Source organism: Microtus pennsylvanicus, chromosome 1 (genome assembly GCF_037038515.1).
Source record: "Microtus pennsylvanicus isolate mMicPen1 chromosome 1, mMicPen1.hap1, whole genome shotgun sequence".
Taxonomy (NCBI): domain Eukaryota; kingdom Metazoa; phylum Chordata; class Mammalia; order Rodentia; family Cricetidae; genus Microtus; species Microtus pennsylvanicus.
The window spans coordinates 69821208-69846718 of NC_134579.1; the positions used below are offsets into that span (position 1 = coordinate 69821208).

Consider the following 25511-nt stretch of genomic DNA (forward strand, 5'->3'; position numbering starts at 1 on the left):
CACAAAACTTTCAGGACAAGATAGATTAAGTCACTGATGCTTTAGAGACCTTGCAATGGAACCACCCAACTTAAGTCAAAGAAGATAGGACACGTTTGAAATGCTTAATGAGGTAACAAAAAGAGCTTAGGGATGTGTTTTGTAATCTAGAAAGGCAGGACCAAAGATAGATTTGGATAGCAACAGGTTTCAATAAATATGGGGAAAAACTTTCAATTTACTTATAACAATGGAAAATGTTAAAAATTAATTTTGCTATCAGCTCTGCCATATGGCCAGGAAAAACAAAACTCAAGGCTGCATAAAGGTGCAAGTCTTTGAGCAAGACTTCTTCCATATCTTGGCCACTGTCCTAGTTAAGGTTACTATTGCTATGATGAAACACCATGAGAGGAAAGGACACATTTGGTTAACACTTTCATCATAGAAGAAAGTCCAGACCAGAACTCAAAAGGGCAGGAACTGGAGGGAGGAGCTGATGCAAGTTCATGGAGGAGTACTGCTTACTGGCTTGTTCAGCCTGCGTTCTTATAGAACCCAGGACCACCAGTCCAGGGATAACATCACCCACAATCAACCACTAAATATGAAAATACACTCTGACAGCTCGATCTTACAGAGGCATTTTCTCAATTGAGGGTCCCTGCTTTCAGATGATTCTAGAATGTGTCAAATTGTCATAAAACTAGCAAGGACAGCAATGCATTCAGCTCCATGCATTGAGTTGCAGCTTTCTGTGCAACAGTCAGGTCGAAGAGCAAACTTGAATGATCCCCCGTTTCAGAATATCCCCACCCTATGGTGTCTTGTTGTTTCGCTATTCCTTTCTCGGAGACTGATGACCAGAAAGTAGACGAGAAGCTCCCAAGTGACAAGGTCTGGGAAACAACTGCCGAGATGTGAACTGAGCGAGGAGGTTTTGGTTCCCATATTGTTTTTGAATGGTGGATGCTTGTAGCTTTAAGTAATAACCAAACACACGGCCAGCAATTGTTAACTTTCTCAATCGGCCTGCCTATGTGTAGCTTTGTAAAAAGGAAGATTTTAAAACTTAATGCCCATACCATCCCAAATTGATTATATTAGAAATGAGTGACATTGCCCAGTTTTGATAATTGCTTTGATTTTGCTGCCATTATCTGGTAATGATGCAAGGATTGACTTCTCTATACATTGCAGGTGACAGTCAAGTATTCTCCAACTGAGCGGATGGAGCTCAGCCCTCAACTTACGTTCCAGCTCTCAAACTAATTCTGGCTAAAGAGTCGGTACACAATTAGATCCCCTGTATTATGTATAATGCCCGTATTAGGAGTTCGCAGACTGTAAGCCCGTCAGTAAAAGTAAGACATGGGAAGGGTCACTGTATAACATTTTCAGTGTTTGGGAGGTCATCAAGGAAAAATTCCATGGCATCAAGACTGGTTATAATGAAGTATTTCAAATTTAAGATGTGCACCCAGAGAAAGGCCATGACTATCCAAATGGACAAAGGTGGAGGAAAGTAAAGACGTTTATTTGGATAGTACAGAGACCATTATTTGATCAAGCTGTACATGGAATAGCTGAGTTGAAGAAGCTGTGCACTTTAGGTTATTCAATGTTCCCATCCCATCCTTCTGTGTTCGCTAGAAACTGTTCCCATTCGCTCTTCAGAAACTGGACTTAGCCTGATGAGTTGTTAGCAAATTTCATTGGGAATTTGGGAATGGACAGCCTAGTAAAACCAGAGGGCTTTGTTCAATCAACACAGTTGTGTCAAGGAATAAGAACAAAAGCAGGGGAACAAAACCCTCAAAGGCCTCACTGAAAGTCTCTGAGCTCAGGTAGCACAAGATCAACACAAGAGAATGACCTATTTTTAGGATGTGAGATGGTTTTTTGAGAACCACTACGCTAGGGAGCCTTGATTGCTGTTCCTATCACACCCCGTTCGCTCTTTCCCAAGATGACCTATGACGAAGGAGAAAAGCACAAGCCGTGGAAGGTAAAGACCACCCCCGACCTTCAGAGACCCAGAGGAAGAGAGAGAGAAATGGGGAACAGAAAGGAAAAGGCGTCAGTCGCGGCCATGGGGAGCACCCAGGTCAACCCTGAGAGGGAGATGAGGAAGTCCTCACTCTCGGCATCTATTGCAAACCACCAGTTTCTCTCACTTCCCATGCCCACCGAGACGACTTTTGCCAGTGGAGGAAGAACTAGTTTCATAAACAATGATCAGAAGAAGACACGAGGGTGCGGGTGGGGTAGGAGAGGCTAGTGAACACGGCAGACTAACTTTTGACTAAAACATCAGTGCCAAGCTTTAAAATGACAGGGGTTTGTTCCTTCAATGTCACTAGACCAGTTTATAAAAACAAGCAAATCAGAAAGAATTAGCTGTGTTGATTTAGTAGAATCTTCGTTCCAGGACACAAAAGGCTTAAGGGTGGTTAGTCAAGAGATAAACTTGACCTGACGAGTGAACTTTCAAAATGTGAATGCTACCGTAAGAGCCACACAGAACAGCAAAGGGTATTTTCGGTACTTATTAACTACCATGCTCCCGCCGGTATCATTATGTAACATGGTAGCATATGGGGAACATTAAGCAGTGTGTTTCCAAAGCCTCACTGCCCAAGTGGGTGAGGCAATGGCCTCCTTGAATCAAAACCTATTGCTTCTTAAGGCCTGCATAGCTGCCTTGATTAAACACAGCAGCAGGCTCCAGTTGAGGGGACAATTCTTCTCTTTTGAGGGGAGGTAGAACAGAGTAATTGCCAGATGTTTGCAATTTCAGCTATAAAAAGATGGCTGCTTTCCATTCTCGAATACGTTGGATCTTTTCTTCTTTTCTACCCAAGCTATTGTGGTTCACTTAAATAGGCCACTGCACTGATGAATCATCATTCAAAACTGCAATAATGGAGCAGAAAAAAAAATATGGCATTTGAAATTCCCATGTAAGAGGAATAAATTAAAACGTACAGGTACTAGTTATGTGCTAAGCAACCAAAATCACGCTATTGCTTAAGACGCTAATTTTGAGTCAGGAGCACTGTGACTATTTCCCACCGTCAAGACTACATACAAACGTCTCACGCTTGAGCTTCAGTCTGTTCTCCTGCACAATGGATGGAAGCATCCCTTCCTGGCCTCATTCTCAGGGGAAAGTCTCTGAGAACATCCATTCCCACCCTGCCTTGCACAAATAAGCACAGCCCAGGGGAGGTATACAAATCTTCTTCAAGGGAAAGAGGGAGAAAAAAATATGAATATGTTTAAAACCCACATACCACAACTACATACACACATATACCTGGAGGCCTCTAAATGGGAAAGCCCATCACCAGCACCTTTTCACAGTCTTCTTTGCATAGACTGTACACTAAATCTTGGGAGTGGGGAGGGGAAAATAGAAACCCAGTTAATATTTAAGCAACACTAATATAAGTGGCTTGAGAGTACAGACCACTTGGTCAGGGCATGGGATCTAAGTTTCTGGGGATCTGGGACACATGTGAGTGTCAGTAAAGCCATGGAGACTGGCTGAATCTCATCTCATAAGAGAACATTCCACAAGATACATCTACCTGTCATAATGCAAGGAGAAACCAACCCTAAAGCGATTGGAAAGTGCCAGGCACTAAGTATGCAGCACTTGCAAAGGGATACTGCCAAAGATTCATTTCAAATTGCCAGGACGATTTACGTTGTGGCACGTATGACTTAAAACAGATAGACAGAAATTATGGATTAAGAGCCCCGGGGTAGTATTAATGCTTTATTTTTAATATTAGCAACACTGTTGATGCACCTTCTCTGACGTCCTATCGTTCCACAGCAGGTGTGGTGCTAATTCGACACTGAATGCCCATAACTGTGGGAGATCCACACATCTCTAGGGCACAGTCCCAACCAACATCACGATAGATACTCAGCCCAGCAGTCCAGTTCCCAGAGAAACTAAAGTGTGAAGCCAAAAATAAAGCAAAGAACTGACTGACTCAAGTGCACACACCCAACAATGGCCTACCCCAAGTCTGTTTTCTTTTTGGTCTTTCAGTGGTCTAAACGCAAGAAAACTTTTCATTCTGAGTTTTCTAATAGTTAAACACAGAGCCAATTTCCATACTATGATTTTTTTTAAACTTATGAAATGGTCAGTTTGCTATATCAACTTTCTCCTGAAAATATAAAGTATTTACTAAGGATTTGGAATGGTTTAACTTATAATTACATATCCTTGTTAAATAAAAATATCATGAGAGGTGGGGTGTGATGGCCAATGACATTAATCCCAGCACTTGGGACACAGAAGCAGGGAGATATCTGTGAATTTACGATCGGCCTAGTATATATAGTGAGTTCCAGACCAGACAGGTTCACACAGTGAGACCCAATCTCAAAAAGAAAGGGGAAAAAATCATTAAATAGATCTGAATTGGACTGAATAATGGAATGGGCATTGATTAATATGATATCAAGACATAAAAAAGTAAAATATCCATGAGAAATCCTATATTGGGTGTCATTTCAAGGAACAGCTGATATTAACTATAGATTTATTTTACAGACAGTAATTTTTAAAGAAGTACTTAATAAAACTCAAATCACTACAGTAGAAATTAACAGGTCAATATCAAATAACGACAGGTTAAAATGTCATTTTAATTTCATTCTAATGTCATGAAAACCACTAGTGTCATCTAAGAAATTTAAGCAAGATGACACAACCCATTGGAATCAGTGGGGCATTTGAAAGGGCTATTCCCAAGGCTTTCTGCAATAATGTCTCCTTGGTTGTAACTTCAGATACCTATGGCTGGTGGATACTGCCACACCTCATTCACATCCAAGCCGAGGCGATTCTAAGTCATATATTTACAAGTTAAGTTTCAAGGAGCTCTCAGTAACAATCAGTGTAGAAAGTAAGAGTAAAAATGTTCTTTTTTAATAGAATAAATAACAAAATTATTAGTGTAGACTTTGATCTAAGGAAAAGAAACTGCCTTATGATGAGAGAAAAAGATTTATATCACATTTGTGCCCTGGGTGACTGTGTGTGTGTGTGTGTGTGTGTGTGTGTGTGTGTGTGTGTGTGTAGGGGGAGAGACAGAGAGAGAAGCAGAGAGAGACAGAGACAGAGAGAGTCAAGCTACACAAGTGTTCTACCAATGAGCTGCCTTCTGTGATCTCTGTTATCTGCAAGTGATAGCATCTTTTACAGCAAAGCTAGGAAGGTACAAACAAAATACAAATGGATTCCACATGCAGTAAAGGTTACACATCTAATAAAAGGGATTTACATCATGTATATATTATTCATGAGAGAAACTGTTTTTTAAACAGTTGAAGTTAGTCGAGAGAGCTAGGATGAGGACTCAAAGACGGAGCACTTGCTAGCAAGTATGATGATTATACTCAGGCTTCTGTAAATTACCAATACGAGGAAATACTACTACTTGATTGCATGTGCCTTCTCCATTGCTAGTTTCACTGCAGGTCTCCTGAGTCTTAGGTTACTCATTTGTCACTAGGAACAAAGGCAACGTAAAGACAATAATGAAGTTTCAATGCCTCGCGGCAACTGAACTGGGTTAAGTGCAACTGTGATATGAAATTGCATTTGCATACCTGTTCTTTAAAGAACTAAAAAATATTTAGAAATAAACCCATTTTTTTTTTCACTTCTGTTCTCCAAATCATCCCTGAGGATGTGTGGATAACTCAGTAAGAAAAGAAAAAAAGTTTAGGTTGGATAAATCGCATATTCGATGGGGTGTATGTTTGAAAAAGTCAAGGTCTATCTTTGGCTTCAGAAAAATGACTCTCCTTTTAACATCTATATTCACAGAAGTATTCCATCATAAGGTTCCAGAGATGTAGCAAGAGCTGTCAATGTCCGGATAGCACCACACGCTGCCGACCGTGCTGTGTGACGGGCATGCCTTCCTTTCTCCCTTTGCTCTCTGTACAAGCTGTTCTGAAAGGTGAGGAGATTATTGGGAAACATGGGTGTACACACAGTGAATTCACCCCATTTTCATGGCAGAGAAGCCCCGGGAGTCTCTGTGTACTTTTGAGGATCATAACCTGAACCCCCTACTTCTGCACACACAAGTCCTGTAGACTGATATATTCTGCCTGTTAAAGCCTGAACTCTTTCTCCAAGCAATAAAACAAATATCAGTCCCCATGAGGCATTCCCCAGTGTTCCTATAAGGGATGTTTCAAATTCCCTTATGACACTAACCATAAATAGTGTGACCTGCTATGTGAGATAACTTTGACTACAGACTATCTAATCTGCATAAGCACAGCATCACACAGAAAACATGACAGACAGGTCGTCGGAGAGCCTGTTGACAGGGGAAAGTGCCGGGAGTCCCAGCATCCCAGATCAACTAGGATACGCCCTCCTCTGCCCCGGGCTCTGCTCAACAGCCCAGTCTGTGAGTATTTTTAAGAACGGACGACAAAAATACTATGCAGTGATTATTTTTATAGCTCCTTAGGTCAATCATTATTCTAGGCCATGATTTCTCAATATAGTCTATTTGCCCAAAGGCTCAGGTGTTGAATTTTTTTATAGTAGCCATAATGAATCCATTTATAGACGATTTGCATAGACTTGCTATGACCCAAAATCAGCTGAGATTTCAGATATCACCATATGAAGTTAACAAAATAGCAAAAGACCTGGGAAATCAAAAATTGAGTATTCTGGAGCCATCTTCAAGGAAGCAAGATCAGGTTGTTCATTTAAAACCTTCTGCTTTGATATCATAGAGCAACATGCATTGAAACAATGTATGCAAAAGCCTGGTAACATAGAAGAGAGTACAGAGGGAGAGGTACAGCGTCAGGAAGAATGACTTCGGTTCTGAATGATTGCTCCCAGAAGAAGAGATGCTCAAGGCTTCAAAGGCTCCTGTCTGTAACCTTGAGGAGTGCACTGGGAGGCACACTCTAACACGGGAACACTGAGCCTTGGTGGTCATGGAATAAACTCATGAAGACCATTGTTTGACTGAACACCGATCAGAATTAACTGGTAATACTACTTGTTATTTATACACAAATTAAACTTGTTGTCTTTCAAGTTTTTGGAAAACCAGCTACCACTGAAAACTAGAAGTTTAAAATAGATGTAAGAGTACTCATGAAATATACAATTTAGGCCATAAAGCACTTTATGAAATCGTGTACTTATCTCATAATCATTAAAAATTTACTGGAAATATGAAATAATAGTAATTTCCAAAAGTAGTATAAAATCAATGGAATGTTTTAGCCCTCCTCTTTCTATGGCAACATGGCGTACAGCTTTTGTGGATCATCAAGACCAAAAACTGTTTACATTAACATTGGGTGAATGTCATCTTATTCCAGCATTCTTGGCTTACACCATGAGCATGCGTGTGTATAGTTCTATGCAGCAAACACACTGCAGGATTAGACACATAGAACTTCCGCCACACAAGAAGGCTTCTTCAGTCTTCTCTTGGCATGAGCACCAGGCTCTGCCCCACTCCGCTTATCTCCAGCTCCTAGCAATTGCTCATCTCTGCAGTTTTCTCCTCTTTGAACTGCCTGTGGATAGATCCATGCCATGAAAACTCATCCCCGTAGTGAGGCTTTTCCCTTTACCTGTCTGGAGGCTGTGCAAGTCCACACTGGGGGCTCTCGATTTTTATTGGTGGAGAGAAAAATTTAGCTATTTGAATTAAAAATATAGCAACAGTGGTATACATTTCTATATTTAAACATGAAGACAGGTTTAAAACATGCCAATGGAGTATACATTTATACATTTTAAAGTAAAGATGAATAAAGAGGGCCTCCCATACAGATCAGTATTAATCACTGTTTTTCAAAGCGTGTAAGAATCAGGAATCCATCACCTTATTACACATTCATTTCAACAGTTAATTAGGCTGACAGGCTACAAAATAAATGAGAATTTTGTCACCAATTATGTGAACACCTCTTTGTTCTCAAACATCTAATCTACTCTGTTCGTGTGTATTAGTTCTCAGGGTAGCTTCCAAATAAGTCATCTGCGATGCACAGTTATGGTAATCATGGAAGAAATCCCAGAAGTCCAAGGCTCAGCTCTCTCACTTACTGTGATATAATACTGAGCTAGTCACTCTGGACTCTTGGAGTCCCTGATACCTGGGTAATAAGCCTGCCCGTACTCAACAGTCAGCCACGTTGGACAGCAAGCATCCCTAGGCAAAGTCTGCATGTCTTCCACGAAGATATCTAGGAATCAACTCTTGTTATTTAGGAAATGAAAGAATATACGAGGTAAGTTCTAGCGTTCTGCCTGGAGATATAATATTGTTCGGTTTATAGCATTTAGGCCATGTGATTTTTAACACTATAAGTTTAGTAATAGTTATTGGTATTTTTAATTTTATTTTTATTTCTTAAGATAGATTTATTTATTTATTTATTCATTTATTTTATATGCCGTGTTCTTGACCGCATGTATGCCTGCAGGCCAGGAGAGGACACCAGATCTCATTACAGGTGGTTGTGAGCCACAATGTGTTTGCTGGGAATTAACTCAGGACCTCTGGAAGAGCAGCCAGTGCTCTTAACCTCTGAGCCATCTCTCCAGCCCCTAGTTATTGGTATTTGTGGAATCCATAAATACTTATTAGTACAAATAAGTAGTTGTTGTTATAACAGTTAGTAATTTAGAATTACTCGCAATAACATTTTACTACTATAACTAAATTTGTAATACAAATTCTACGTCATAACTTAGGAAGTTACTAAATATTACTACCTTGATTATTAGTAACTCATGCTTATTGTAAAGGAAAATACATTAGCAAAGAGACTCCATCTTGCTAATTGTCATTACCTCAGCCCCTAGAAGAGTGTCTACCACAAAATCTGTTTGATGTGAATGTTGAGCATACAGTAACAGTTCCCCGAGGTTCGGAAGCACTCTGCCTCTTAAAAACATTTCATAGTTACCATCATAGTTGACCCTCAAAAAAATCTGAAAAACAATATTTCCAGATAGTTCCCTTTGTAAAACAAGACTGTGAAGAAGAAATGTATTCTGTCCAAATTCATGGTAAAAATATCACAGACCGTCCACCCAGAGCTGTGTAGTAGAATGGATGGCAGGGAGGGGTAGGAACACCTGCTGTGACCTGATCACAACCTAGGAATCACAAGTTCCTTCTTCTTCAAGATGTAACCATCAGTTGAACAGCATTAGCATCTGATTCTTTAATGAAGAAACAGCTGGTTCTCTTTGCCCAAGAGGATCTGAAAATCCACAGCAATGTCCTGTACACCAGGGTGACTGAGAATGTGAGCTTCTCACAGGGCATGCCCGTCACCACGGCTCAGAGGAGTTGCTGATATCCTGCTGAATGCTGAAGATCCGCAGAATGCCTTCTGAAATACGACAAGCAAAATCTTACACACTGCAACAGCTTGCCTATGGTTACTGATGATTTATGAGAATGGGCAAGCACACAAACATACATATGCTATCTGTAGTTCCAAAGTCACATTAAAGATGACCTTACCGGAGCAAAGGTAACAGGACTCTAGAGACAAGATTGCACTTTATGGGGCTAGCACCAGTTCTTTAGGGTAGGGCTGTGCTGTAGTAGGGTGCCTGTCTAGCACTTGGATGATGCATACACAGCCATCAAAGGGAACAATTCTCAAACGCTTCCTGTTTCTAACACTCAAAACAACTCCATATATATGTGTGCAAAATGCCCCAACTATGAACACAGAAAAGAAATATGCGTGGATATATGTCTGGCAGGGAAACTCAGTTCTTAAGGCTGTCAAGGCATTTTGTTACTAACTGTGCCTGATTAGCGATGTTCTACAACTATTTCCTCTGGATGGAGTGCAGTTATTGACATCAGAAGAAGGGAGAAGAAAACGTGCTGGCCTATGAATCCCATCTGAAGCCTTTCATCTGCTCTGCCTTCTTAGACTCAGACCAGTAAAAGCACAGGCATTGTTCTTGATGCAGAAGTGCACAAGGTAGTATATTTAAGAATAGTTTTCAGAAAGGGTCAACCTTTGAATGTAATTGCACACAAATACATGAACTACTAGAATAGTAGAATTATATGAAATATAAGGTTGTATAGCTAAATAGCCAAAGAACATAACACATTAAAATCTTAAAATCAGGTACTGAACAGATGGCTCAGGGGTTAAGAGCACTGGCTGCTCTTCCTGAGGACCTGGATTCGATTCCCACCACCCACCACCTAGTATCTTACAGTTGTTTATAACTCCATGGGGTTTCCAGATAACATGAGGGTTTCTTTGAGCTTTTCAGGCAATGCACACACATAATACACAGACATACATGCAGGCAAATACACACATAAAATAAATGTTTTTAAAAGTTTTTTAAAAAAAAACATATAATCAGTAGGAATGTGAAAATGAAGAATCGCCTTCTTTGTTATGCGATGCCTGTCTTCAGGCACAGACACATGTGTGCATGTGTGAATTTGCATGCATGCATGTGTGCATGCACTAGGTACAGTACTATATATTCAGCCCTGTTACATCCTTCTTTAATAAGCTCTCCATTTCTGGTGGTCTAGCAATCAGTGAAACGGGAAGAACATCTGTTCTGTTGGCCTGAGAAAGCAACAGTAAAACTTATCTTCTGAAAATTACAAACAAAACAGTGCAATGCAGTTGCTGAGCCAACCATCAAGGACCGCACCATGTGACCACCCAGAGTCGGGGCTCTGCGGAGTCCCTTGTCAAACATAAAAAATGTTTTAAAAATGGAATTTTAGAGATTACAGAAAGATAATTCTACATCACAAGGCAACTCCAACTTTACAAACTTATCAAACAATGGAGAAATAGAAAAAGAGAGATAGACAGACAATAACAGAATAACCTCAAAGCCATTTCAAATAAACAATACCTTAGGAAAGATGACATACTTCATTGCCTGTGAAGAACAGAAAAAGAATTCCACTTTCCTGTACCATCAAAGCTTAAGGTTTCACATTGTTGGTCCTGCCTGCCTGTTTTCATAGTTGTTCTTAAGGCAGAAGCCAGATTACAGGATAAACAGTCCTGAAAGGTGGCACTGTATAACCTGAAGAAAATTGGGCCATCTCATTTCTCTTGAGGAAAAAAATCATAATCCATATCAAAGAGCTTTAGAAAACATTCATACACAATAAAAAATACACATTCTGTACCAGACAACAACAACAACAACAACACACACACACACACACAAACACACACACACACAAACACACACACACGAGGGGCCGGGGTCTACCTTAGCATTCAGTGCTGAACACAGACAGTATTTGGAAATGTAGGGGCATTCAAAACAGCTGAGGAAATAAAAATTCATTGAAAATTCTCTGAGAATCAAAGGGCCTAAGGCTTAAAGAACCACTGACTGAGAGAAGGCACACCCAAGAGTGTGTCAAAGCTCTTTAGACAAAGATTATTACCATAATGATTTATAAGGAAAATTATAGCATATGGGTATCACATAAATATAAGCTGGTGTGGAAAACATGTGGGTGCTTTTCTACTTCCACAGTCAGAATTTAAAAGTAAGAAAGCAAGCCCTAGAGATCACAGACATAAGCTAATGTGAGAAATGCAGTTGGTAAGTTGAAGGCTGTCTTGTTTAGTAACTCCTCCAATGAAAACCTCATGGTATGGGTATGGGAGAAGGAAAGTCACTGATTAGGCAACTTGAAGACCCACCCCGCCTATGAGAATAGCCTTGACACAGAAAATCCCTAGCCAAAAAACAATGAGGCCTATCTCCCCTCTGGGAGCTTCAGTTTCTTTGTGGGAGTGGGTGTGGGCTACTTCATAGGGTTCCATGAAACGTCCATCCAATAGAAAGAGAAGAATGGGGTATATACTACCTGTTCAGTGAGCAACGGAAGGCAAGCAGGAGCAACAGTAAAAAGTCCAGAAGTGTGACAGTGAGGAGAATGTTTGCAGAGGAGGAAGGGGTAACTTCGGATTTAGGGTACACCCGACATTGTCAGGGAAGTGGGACAAAGGCAAGCTGGGTGGTAAGGGACAAGGAGTTGTGAGCTCGAACGGAGGCAAGCAGTTTATTACACCACTGTATCTGAAAGACCAGTGGGTTGCCACACAGAGGACAGGCAGGGGCATCACAAGCCAGGGGACAACAAAGGGGCTTGTCTCACTATGGATGACTCCTAGCGCTCAGGAGGGAAGAGAAAACATCGCTGCCTGTGTCTCTTCTCATGATGGCCCACGTATTTTCTGTAGAACCCGCGTACAAATGACCGTTTAACATCTGCTCAGCTCTCATGCCCACTGAAGCTCCCACACCACAACCCTTCTCTGTAAGCCCTCTGCCATTGTTTTCTCCCTATTGGCAGGAAGTCCGTCAGAACTCCCCAGGTAGGGAACGAACTAAACTAAGAAAACAAGCCAGGAAGCCAACACATGGCTCCCTTGTTCTTGAGCAAGGGCTGCCCCCCTTAACCATGTCTGAGTCCTGCACTCTCGAGAGCAGTGGTTCTCAACCTTCCTAATGCTGGAATTTTATTACAGTTCCTCAGATTGGGGTGATCCCCGCAACCATAAAATTCTTTTGTCGCTACTCCATAACTGTAATTCTGTTACTGTTATGAACTTCAGTGTAAATATCTGATACGTAGGGTATCTGACATAGGACTTCAGGGCAAGGGTTGTTTCATAACCCCAAAGGGGTCATGACCCAGAGGCTGACAATCGCTGCCTAGAGTCATTGCAAACCAGCTTCACGAAGACGTTAGTGAACTGCAGAAGTGCCGTCTCCTCCAAGGGCGACAAAGCGTCCAGGCCTGGCTCTGATTTCAGGGAGTACATGGGCAGCCTGTACTTTTCCCAGAAAAGAATGCTCATACATTGACAATGCCTTTTCAAAGAAGGGACCACAAAAACCCACAAAGATCCACAGCTCGAGTATGCAAAGAGGGCTAGCCTTCCTTCCCATATCTTCTAGGCCTGAAGTCACCTTTCAGAAGGCAGACATCTGAACCATGGGTATGACAAAATTCTTAAAACACTAGCAGGCCAATGGAGTAGATAAAGTGGTAGGCTAATGGTGTGGTTCCTGGGAGGTGGGGACAACTCAAGAGAAACCAGAAAGTAGAAGCAATACCATAGGGTATGAAATAATCCCCAGCAACATTGCTGTAACAAACACAAGGATGTCATCCAAGAACACAAGGGAAGGAACCCTGGAGACAGAACAGCCATTTGTCAAAAGTCGGATGGCACAGAAGACAGAAAGAGCATGCATTTCATTCTCGGCTTCTAGAAGTCTCACGCTACTCTGTTTGGTTTTCATCTCTATTGTTTCGTACATGAAGGAGATGTGGACAGTGATTGGTACAGACACAAAGACGCCGTAGTGGCCAAGTGTGCTGATGTGAGAGCGCATGGAAGATCCACACATTGCATGCTCGGCTCATGCAGACATTCAAAATCTACTTGATGTACAATGAATGCACTGCTACTAAAAGCCCTGGAACTGAACCGGGGTTTCTCTGAACCAGCTGTAACTTCAACACACACGGGTGTCATGGACAACTTTGTCTAACAGCAGAGAGAAAAGCAACATAGATCAGGAACGATTGCAGGGTTTTTATCCTATGGCTTTCTCATTGGACTACTGCTTGGTGCCATTCTGACACATGTCTGATGTGAACCACAGGGTGGAGGACACATCCCCACAAGAGGATAGGGACAGGTAACCATAAGGCTATACAATGTCTCTGAGCTGTAAACAAAGAGGTCACGTTTCTATCTGAGCCACTATTGCTTTTTATTACTGTAAAACCCCAGCCATCCAACTCTGTGAGGATTTAATCTCCTTGTTTCTAAAAGGTGGTTGGCGCAGATGACTATGAAAAGCTCATTAAAATGGGGCGGCTCATAAACTGTGGGAAATACACCGAGAAGCTTCCTTCTCTGATCCACCCCTAAGTACAAATCACACCTCTGATGCTGATTTCATTCCCACTCCAGGCCCCACGACTCACCCTCTCCTCCGGGCTGCTTGTACGGGTTGTACTTGGGCTTTGGAGCAACGACTGGAGCAAACTTCTTGGGTGGCTGTTGTGTCGACACTGAGATACTGGGGGTCCCAAAAGAATGGGTGGTCTCCATGCGTGCAGGAACATGGCCAAGAGGCTCACCAGTGCTTTTGGGTGGCAGCCAAGATGGGTGAGACATGGTTGAAATCTGCAGTAAGAAAAACAGAAAAACAGACAATACAATGTTTAGTGTGGATGGAAGGATGTATAAGAAGCTGACCAAAAATTTAGAGTGGATGACGGGGGCCCAAGAGAAAATTCCGCACACACACCCGGGCTTAAATTTATCCAGTAGGCATTAGAAAAACAGGAAATATTTATTTTCTTAGCAGAGACATGATAGCATACTTCAACATGTCTTCTCGACAAGACTAGCTGCCCCCTACCCTGAAGAGGCACTTGGGGGCAAGGCAGAGAGGCGCTGGTTACCAAAAATACCTGAAACAAACACTGGCGTTTATTAGAGAAAGAATGTTCAACACCAGCAATGAAATGATGGCCCGGCAAATCAAAGAAATGGCCGCTAACACCTAAGCCGGGAAATGCAGAAAAAGCTATGGTATCTCCATGAGGGAGAAGCAGCCCAGCCCAGACACTGTTCTAACAGAGTATCCATACTGTGTGAAGAGAGATTGCAGTTCTCTGTCAGAATATGCCAATCACTCCTCCAGGTAACCTACCTGCTGGGAAAGAGTCTCACCGACTTTTTGAGGAGGGCCCTCCAGGCCTGATTGCAAGAGCCCTCCAGCACAGGGAGGCCGGAAGGGGCCCTGCACCCACTCCCAGCCCCAAATCCACCTAGTAATTTATTAATTGAACTGAATTAATTAAGAGGGTGACATGATTACTTCCAGATGTCTATAAAGACAAAGCACGGAGCAAATGCAGGAACAAATGGAGGCCTCAGCATGTGGCTTAGCAATCAAGAGGGAAGAAGAAGTTGAGAAGCAATATTCTGAGGAATTCGTATGTGCCCACACCACGGGCACACAGAATGATCTAGGACTCCACTGAGGACAGGGTCAAAAGAATTATGATTTAAAAATTCCAGGCCGCCTTAATTCATGGAGCTTTTATGAAAACCAATTTAAAAAATATCTAAGGGGGCCAGGCAGTGGTGGCACACGCCTTTAATCCCAGCAGTCAGAAGGCAGAGGCAGGCGGATCTCTATGAGTTTGAGGCCAGCCTGGTCTACAAGAGCTAGTTTCAGGACAGGCTCCAAAGCTACAGAGAAACCCTGTCTCGAAAAAAAAAAAAATTCAAAGGGCTTTATGCACATACCATCAACTGTAATGAAAACTAAGGGGGAAATACCTGCATTCTCATAGAAAGTGACTGAGAATTATAGATCATTGTACCCAGAGAGAAACGGGCATTATTCTTTCCAAAGATGATGATAACTCTATGGATAACCAAAGGGAAGGAAGTTGAGATTAAAGACACAGGCCAAAGATGACACTGGTGGCCCTCAGGTCTCAGAGCCCTTCTTTTCCTTGTCCTCCCCTGTGTACATGCAGCAAGACACATATACTTGAGAAACTGTGAGCTCATGAGAAGACAGGGACTGTATTTTACATATCCACAAATTTCCACACTAAGGCATGCCGCAAAACCAATAAAGAACAATAATCAATAAATGTCTATTTTACTAAGAGTTTTTAAATCTAGCTGAGCATTTAGAATCATTCAAACAGACTTAAGTAAGCAAACTAAACTTTTCTCTAAAGTAGAGGGGGGAAAAAAACCTTTTTTTTTTATTAATTGAGCCTCTTTTATGAAATTGGGATAACAGTACTATCTTTACTTTCAGCACGACTAAGGTGAAGAGGAAACAGTGAATAAATGAAACCCAGAAAGGATTAAATGTTCCAAAGCCCTATGCATGCTTGTAGTATAAATTTTGATTGTTTGTCTTTAAACTGGTTAACAGCATCCCTGTTCCTTTGCTGCACATTCAGCTACACCAAAACAAAAGCCTTTCAATAAGAACTAATGCAGCCTGTGATGGTCTTAAAGACAAAGCCACAGATCTGCAGAGCCGGCCTGCACTACTTACTAACTCTGGTGTGCTGGGTTAATTAGCTACGCTGCAGACATAAAGGAAAAGGTAATTGCTGGAACTGTAGCAGGAGGAAGAGGGTAAGATTCATGAAAACCGAAGTCAGCTCTGCACCCTTTGTCTTGTGAGCTCTCCTTGCCATGCCTTCGCCCTCGCGTGAAGCACTTGGAGCTTGCCCTCCACAGAGGGTGACATCTGTCTGAAGATGGCCAACACAACATCTTCTAGATGTCATCAGTGCTCTAGGGTTCGTAATCTTCTGTGTTGCTGACCCTGTCTTTACGGTGTGCCTAGCTCCACCGACTCCATTTTCTTCCAATCCCTCCACCTCGGATGCTGGGCTGTGTGACCCTTCTATGGGGGGCCGTTGTAGCAGCATATTCTTTTTACTGGATTCTTCTAGTACTTTTAAACACTAATGTTAGTTTACTAGAAAGCAACTTATCAATCTCCCGACCTGCTGCAATGACTGGGAAATTGCTGGGTGGTGTCACTGTGCTATCCTAAGATACAGACAATTTGAAAATATCTTAAGCAGGAGTGGTTGATTAGCATATGTACCTCCTCTGCAGTTACTCGCGACTGTACAGAGGCTCCACTTCCCCATTAGCATTCCTTGACACAATTTCTTTATCTCTCTTAACTTGGTATGTATGTATGTATGTATATAAGTATGTAATGAATCATATTGATAGATTCCCAGATATTGAAACATCTTAGTAATCCTAGAAAAAAATTATAAATTACAATTATAGTGTTTTGCCATACAATTGAAAAATTCATCTTTTGTACTGACTTTTGGGCATGAGGTCCTAAGGTCATTCTGCAGAGGTGTTCCCTTGGCCACTTTCCTTTTCATTAGCAGACTTCACTCTCAGAGGCTCTGAATCCCAGTGTGGTCTCAATTAACTTAATAAGGACCCTGAATAGTCTGATCTTCAGAGGTTCATCAGAATTCGGTGAAAATACTTCTACATGTGATGATACTTTAATAACAGATACTAAGCCTATCTCTAATACCTTTATGAGACTATTCCTAAGATGATGTGATTAGCATTTACATCTGACAGAAAATTCATCTTTTGCTCAAGATTTTATCACTGAACCCATTCAAAAAAAGCTACCCCTCAGTTACAAAAATTTCTCACCCATAATGCATCATTCATGCCCCAGCAATTACTTGCCGGTGGTTCTTTAGACTGTAAGCCATGCATTTAATCCTTTGTCCAGGTTGGATACCCTGTTCAGTCACAGTACCATTGCCCTGCTGTCACGCGTGCACACATGACTAGCAGCACGCCTATGTCCCAAAGTCAAGTCTCCCATGCTTGAGAGCAGAACTCCTACCTATTATAACCGCAAAGTCTAGTTCATTATAAGGATGCAACAAAAATACCTATTAATTTAATGATCAAATAAACGTATGCCTATCACTATGTCTCCAGATGAATCACAATCTCCTCCATGACTCAAAAAGTATAATGTCTGAGGGAGTTACATTTATCTAAGTGCAAGGAAGGGAGTAACATAGAAAGGAGACAGGAAAATGCGAGGATCTGTCAAAAGAACAAGAGCAGGTTTAGAGAGGCGGCTCCTATCAAGAACTGGAGAGCCGTGAGATTAGGAAACACAACAGAAACAAGAACAATGGGAAGAATGAACGACACGGGCACTGAGGAGAAAATTCAGTGGCTAACGTACTGACCATACCTGTGTAAGGACCTGAGCTCAAATCCCCAGCCCTCACATAAAAACGGAACACAGTAGCGAACATTTGTAACCCCAATGCTACTACAGGGAGATTGTAGCTAGGGACAGAATCACCCTCAGAAAGTCTAACTCAGCTAGCCCTCACAGTGGAAAACAGTGAAACTCTTCCTCAAAAACAAGGTAACAAAGACTGACACCTGAAGTTGTACTCTGACCTGAGATAACATACAAACATGGTGGGGAGTGGGGGAGAAAATAGAAGAGGAGGGAGGGAGGAAGAGACAAACAGAAACAAATCAAAGTATGTGTAAGGGACAGAGACATTAGTTCATGCAAGATGGATCCAAAGAACATGGTAAATGCAATGCTTTCAATATGGAGTCCCTCTGTCCCTATTTTGAGTCTCAGTTAAATTAGAGAGACTTTGACAAGAAAAAATGTGCATCTGCAAACTGAACATCTGTAAACTTCCAAAAGCTCTGTTTTATGGCTGTCTTCTTTCTCTACATCTTCAACTTGCTTTTGATAAGCGAGTTCGAGGAATGGGTGGAATGGCAAATGCCTGCCGAGGCCCCTGTTAGCTTGTCAGGGACAGAACCAGTGAAGAAAACACATGGGCAGGCAGGGGTGAGAGGGTGCTTTGCTGTCCCAGCCCTCACCTTGCTCTTCCTTCCTCTGTCTGTCAGCTTCTTCCTTCCTCTACCTCTGAGGCAGGTTTCACTCTAGGCTTATGATCATCTATCGTGAAATCAAGAAGTGAAACAGAAGACCCTCCCACCCCCGCCCCAGACACTGAAAATGAAGCTGCAGCACCAGGAGAAAGGCAAACAGGAGAAACGGCCCTGATCCCAGCCACATGGCTGCTGCTAGGGAGGCAAACAGGAGAAAGGGCCCTGATCCCAGCCACATGGCTGCTGTTAAAAGGGTTACAAACACTGTGCCCTGTCCCTTCAGGGTCTGGGCTCAGTACAAAGCAAGTAGGAAAAATGTACATGGTTTCACTGATCACCATCTCTATGGCTCTCTTTTTCATCTCTCCCCAGCAATTATACAGGAACAGTAAAGCCACAGATAGATGAGAAATACCGAGTGTCTCCTACGGGTTGACTATTTGTGAAGTGATGTCTAAAGACCACAGAGTCATCACAGCACAATATTATCATGACCTACATTTTAAAATTCAAGAATATAAGGCTGAGGATGGGGTTATGGCTCAGTAGCAGAAAACTTGTCTAGTATGGGTAAGGCCTTGGATTTGACCCCAAGTACTGCTACCTGCCCACCCATCCCTAAAAGGAAAGTTCTAAGAGGTTGCACAAATTGATTAGGATATACAACCACCAAATCACAAACGTAAAAAAGCTTCAACATAAATTCTTCCTGGAATTCTGCATCTCTGGAAATAGTGGTCTGGGCTCTTACCATCCCCATCCCTCTCTCTCGGATCATAGTGGTTATAATATATCATTTCTATCATACTCCACAATCAAAGACTGACTAAGCCAATATCCAACAGACCAAACTAATCCAAACCGCAGAGAAGACAAAGATGTTGATGATGATCAAGACCCTCCCTGTATAGGAAAGAAAACTGAGGGCCACAGTAAAAGGAAGAACCCTCTCCAGGAGTCTATGAATGCCAATTCACCCGCATTAGTGACAGACAACAGGCTGATAGTGGATCATGATTTCCTGTTGCTTCCCTCCAAATCAATACTGAATTCTATAAGCACTACTAAGATCACTGAAGAACAAGCCACCATTATACGGCATCATGCAACATCTGGTGCTATAAGCTTTAAACTGTGGTCTCTAAAGCCACCTCCAAATGTGCTCATGTGGGATTTGTGTACGTTTCTGATTGTTTACCTTGCACTGATGGGGTCACACAGTGCGATCTAGGGTGTGGCAAGCTAGTGTTGCATGGCTGAGATGGCGCCCTAGCATCTTTATGTAGACATTCTGACTTCAGGGCTGAGAGTTAAGTGGCACAAAGCATCCATATTCATCTTTGCCTTAGTCCCTCAATAACTGCTTTGTCAGTGTGATGAATAAATTGATGTGGAGGGAGGGCACAGAAATTAACACCCACTAATTTAGTGATGTAGGAACTGGAGGCAGGGGCTGTGGCTCAAACTTGAAAAGTTGATGGCCGACTTTAGTCTAGCATTCATGTCCATCATCAACAGGATTTTTTATGTGAACAGGCATTTAAGACTCAGATAACATGCTCCTCAACCATGAAGGGTTTCTCTTAGCTGACCTTTGCAGGTGAAAGGCGGTGCCTTTCTCGAATTATCAAAATGCTGCTGTAAGAGTATTGTTAGCATTATTAATTACACAAAAAGAGGGATTTCATTATGACATTTCCATACATGTCTATATATATTCTGAACATGTTCAACCCTCCTGCGATTCTCTTGCCCCGCCTCCTTCTGGTCTCCTGCCTCTTCCCTAATAGCTCCCTGCCTATTTTCACATTTCTTTTCCTACTCCACATACATGAAAAACGTATTGTCTTTATAAATCTGGGTTTTGTACCTTAAATATGTATGACCTCTAGTTGCACACATTTTTCGGCAAACAATCTACACTGGTTCTGCTTTGTAGCTGAATGAGACCCCGCCTCGAATGCTCATTCCATTTTCTTTCCCCACTTGTCTCTGGTGCCACAGAGCCTGATTCCATAACTAAGTCACCTGTGAATGGTAGACAGCAGAAAAGCTTCCTCTTCCCATGTCTTTATCAGCATTTGGTGTTCTTATTTGAGGATGGTCATTTGGGGCCTGGAGGGATGGCTCAGCCATTAAAGGCTCGGCTCACAACCAAAAATATAAGAGGATAGTCATTTGGACTTGAATAAGGGAATCTCAATGAAATTCAAAGCTGATTTCATCATGCCTTCCTTCTCCTTTTCAATGTTCCCCTCGCTCCCCGCATCCAGAGGCAGGATCTGAACACAAGCTACCGTTCACCCGAGCGAGCCCTCTTCCAGTCAGCTACCGATCCCCACCCCTATTGCTGTCTTTTCAACAGCAACAATACACTTCCCTAGTGAGAGCACGGCTACCCATCCTGTACTACATGCCAGTGTCTGGCTGGAGGCTTTCTAACCTTCGAAGCTCAGAATCAGCCTTCAGGAGTAGCTCAGACAGGAGCCTATAGTGCAACTTTAGTTCCCTGGGAGCAAATGTCCTCTGAAGATGCCAGCGTTGAATTGGGAGCATACTAAGCATGAGTCTCCTCACAGGCATCATGCACTTTGAAAAGATCCTGACAGCAAAACTATTAAAAAACCAAGTAAAGTTAGGTCTGAAGATTCCCAAACCAGCTATAATTTTCCTCTCAGCTCATCAGAGGAAATACACTATCTTTCCACTCCCCCCACCCCCGTTTTCTTGTTACCTGTTTTCCTAATTCTGTGACCCTTCCCATGATGGGTGGGAGTCTTGGATTAATCTCAGTGATTACCAAGGTATCAATCAAGACTTACTATGCACAAGTAAATAAGCACTTTAGGCAAAGCTTTTCCAAACAGCACAGGTAAGTCCCTGCCAGGGTAATTACAAAGCAGATAGGCAGATAGGGCGAGGGAAGCGTGGGAAGGCAGCGCTGAGGAACGAGGCGGGCTGAAAATTACACACAATTGCTAGCGGAAAGGCAAACTCAATCATTTTCGGAAGCATCAGGTCACACAGAACAGGAAGGGTAAAGCGGGACCGGGGGCCGGGATGAAAATGTCATGTATTCCCTTAACTTCTCTCTACAGACAGCTTGGAAGGATACTGGCTATACGCCCCATTCCTTGCATGGACAGCTGGCATTGCTCAGAGGAGCAAGGAGAAGATCTCCACAGAAATGCCAACCCTTTATATAGGCTTTCTCAGAGACGCTGGACACACTGGAAGCAGAACCAGACTTAGACACAGAACGGTCGGCCACAACTGCTCGCTCAGTCACTAAGCGGCTCTCTGACTTGTACACCTTTAAAACCCAGTATGGCTCCTTAGCTGGAAACTAGAATGAGATTCCTGCAAACACTGTCCAACAGCTCTCCTATCTCATAGTTTTCTACGACTATAAGCTGAGTCAACTGAGGCTTTGTATAAAACTAAGTTCTAATTACTAGAAATTCCGACCCCCCAGACTGAGGAGGTATGAGGGGGTAGAATGGGAATCAAGACAGATTCTTGACCTGCCTGGCACAGAAAACAATGTACTTGATGTGCTGCTTGCTACTCTTGGCAACACTGTGGGAAGCCAGAAAAATCTGACTACATTTGAAAACCCCAAAGGAACCCAGCAACAGCCATAGGAAAAACAGCAGGTCCCGGGAGTAAAGGCAAGTCACTATCATCAGAAGTGACGCAGGATAGAGACAGGCCCCTGCAAGGCACCTTGCCTTCAGATTCACAGTATCACTGAAAAAAAGAAACAAGGAACTGATAGGCTACAAACAGCACTGAACACCAGGGCTCCAGAGAGAGAGTGGACAAGTACTAGGAAGATTCCTCTGCCACTTTCTTAGCAGTAACAGAAAAAGGAAAGCTGGCTGACAGCCGACAAGATACGCTACAGATAATAGAGAGGTCACTGGGAGTCCCACACACATTAGGAACTAATATTTTTCTTCTCATTCAAATGTAACATGAAAAAGTCCCTAACCAGTTAGAGAAACTGAAGTGGCTGCCCCGATTTAACAAAGCAGTAAGAAGATATCAGAGGCAGTGTGCAGGCCCACATGTTTTACCAGAAAGAAAATTCATAGTGGGAAGCTTGTCTAGGTTAGTCAGTAGCATTGCTGGTCATTGGATGATAACCAGGTGGACTGGATAAAAGACAACTAAACTGGTCGTGAGAATGAAGCACTTTTTTCCCCAAAGACTCAGTCCTGATACCCAACCATTCACTCTAAATCACATTCAACAGCTCTGTCTGACACAGAGAACAAGAAAAAAAATATCTCCAGATTCAGTTTCCCCAGCTCTAAAATCAACTTCCTCCACTGCATTTTATACTCTCTGATAACACTGTTTTTCTGGGCAGTACCCTAGGCTTACTTAAAAATGTCGTCCCCAGGAGGCTACAACAAACTTGTGCTATGTGGGAGCAGCTAAAAATAAGGAGCAAAGAACTACTTGAGTGTGCGTGTACTCGGAGAATTTACTTCTGAACATGGAAATCTGGACGTACAACGCTAAGATGCTATGTGCCCCATTGACAAAGGTTTTGCCTTTCGAAGGGGTGAGAAAGTGATGATGGGAAAAGCCAACAATATAATCCCTAATAAAGCTGAGGAGTCTCTTTAGTGGTTATCTGGAATCTCTCCTGCTAAACCTACCAATAAGTGCTCGGGTCTGCAGGTTAATTGTTGCTCACTCGTCTGCGTTCAGCAGCGTGTTCAGACTTGTATTAAATGCCACGCTTTAGTTATCTGTTTACAAGTCTGTTGTGCCCATTAGATAGGCCTTGGAATTTTACTAGCACTTGAGGTATGTTTTAATTACTTTTAATTCTTTAATGCCTTTGTTTGTATCCTAACAAAAATAGGGATAGAACAACAAAGCCCATCTTACTAATAACTTGAAAAGGGGGAGATGCTTACATTTTTCATGAGGAGGGTGCTATTGGTGTAGTTCTGTACATAACACGGCATGTCTGTGAAACCCAAATACCACAGCGCTCACCAACACCTGGGAAACAGCTACTGTGCAAAACTATCCCATAGCTTTCAAAGTCAGCTTGATCACTCTCATTTACTGGAGTTAGTATCACGGGCTTTAGATGTTAGGATAAACTCTGTGGTATAAACCGCGTCTCCACTTGTTCTTTAAACTATTTTAAGTTTCTGTTTTAAAAGTGAAATAGAAATGAAAGTTAACATTTTAAATGCTCAGATAGTGGGGAAAAGAAGTGATGGTAAGGGTGATGGAGATTTTCAACAAAGATTATGAAAGGATTTTAGAAGACAAGAAGAAATAACCCTATGCATATATGTAATTAGCTTTCAAAATAATAATTTCTTGATTAATTAAAAAGTTAACCAGATTGTGACTCCATGTATGAAAGCCAGGCAAGCCTTTGCTATGATGCATCATTATCCAGACTGCATGAAGTAGGCCACATTTGCAGTTACTCAGGGTGAAACAACTGGGAGGAGCTTCAACGGTAGACCTTTCTCCACAATGTTGGAAACTATTCAAATTTTATTTCAAGATTTTGAAATAAGGCAAAATCTGGTGAGCAACTGACCAATGCCAGCGGAGCAAAGCCCAGCCTGGATGTTTCATCTCCCGTTCAGAATCACAGCAAAGGGGGTTAGTCCTTCTGAAAGCTCTCCAAGAGAGTACGGGTGTTGCGCTTTTGAAGTATTTTTTTTAATCACAATGCTAAAATAAGAGACAATACACACATACAACGCACACACACACACTTTTAGATAAAATTTAAATCAGTAGCTAATAACAATCACCAGTACAGAAAGCAATATCAACAAGACATAAAATTATTAAAATATTTCTATTGTGGAATGCAAATGCATCCACATGTACCTCCTTTCATCTTAAGACAACCCTTTCCATGATACAACCATGATGGCTGCTATAAAGTTCCTCATAGCTGAAATCCATACATAAGGACCACAGGCCCATCTCACCTTTCACTCTGTAACCACAGACTCTCTAATGCATGGCGTTCCTTTCAACAAGTAATGTCACTAATTCCCTGCTCAATGCATATCTTCCTCACAAGTTCAGTCTGGTTCTCTAAAAACAAAAAAATGGTCTTTGACCTTCAGAACACATTTTACACAATGGAATTCAAAGTTTCTTCCCAACACACAAAAAGTGCTTTCTGCCGTCTGTCTTAAAGGAGATACTAATTATCAACTAGACAAACTGGGGGAAAAACACAATTATTGGAACATTTAAATTGTGGTACCTTAGTCAAGGGCAGTCAATGCAGCCAACCTTGTTCATGAACATAAAAAGCATCCTCCTTGATTCCCCGTATGCTATGAACTGAGTTGGAAACCCACTACGTCACAATAATGAGAGCGGTGACTATGAGTGAATGGCCAATCCTGATGTTATCTTCCCTAGTTTTCTTTCAAATGCCCAGGGTCCATCCCATAATTGCTCAACCAGAGAGGATGACCGACCACACACACACACACACACACACACACACACACACATCATAAAGGTTTGGGAATACTAAGAGTTAAGCTCTAAGTCTGAATCATTAGGTCATATGCCAGACACTATTCTCCACGGGTCCTCATATCTACGAGTGATTGTAAATTCAGCTTACGCCTGCTCATTTGCTTGGTGTAGCCATTAATAAGAAGCAGTTCAAAGTGGCTCCGATGGGACAGTAAGTAACCAGGTCAAGGAGCTGTGATGATGTCTTGTTCACTTGGCAAGAGCGAAGCTCAAATGCAGTCAGCTACTGATCCAAGGGGTTCAGAGAGCTCTGAGCCTCTGAAGCCTGGAACTGTGATTACAGGTGCACAGAGCAATGAGCAGCAGGAGGCACACTTTAGGACTGCTACTCTAGAGCATCTGCCCCCAACTAAGGAGGAAAGGCTGGAGAATAGAGAGCTGGCTCAGCAGTGAAGAGCAGAGAAACAAAACTCAAT

At 42.2% G+C, this 25511-nt stretch overlaps 1 protein-coding gene across 3 annotated transcripts in view; it reads right to left on the bottom strand.

The window, feature by feature from the left end:
• Positions 1-25511, bottom strand: part of Lpp (LIM domain containing preferred translocation partner in lipoma) — a 606896-nt gene that overhangs the window by 366797 nt on the left and 214588 nt on the right. For all 3 annotated transcript variants that reach the window (XM_075967686.1, XM_075967672.1, XM_075967680.1), the window contains one exon: positions 14049-14250. In XM_075967686.1, the coding sequence (XP_075823801.1) occupies positions 14049-14241 (193 nt within the window). In that variant the 5' untranslated portion in view covers positions 14242-14250. The remainder of the gene's footprint in view (positions 1-14048; positions 14251-25511) is intronic.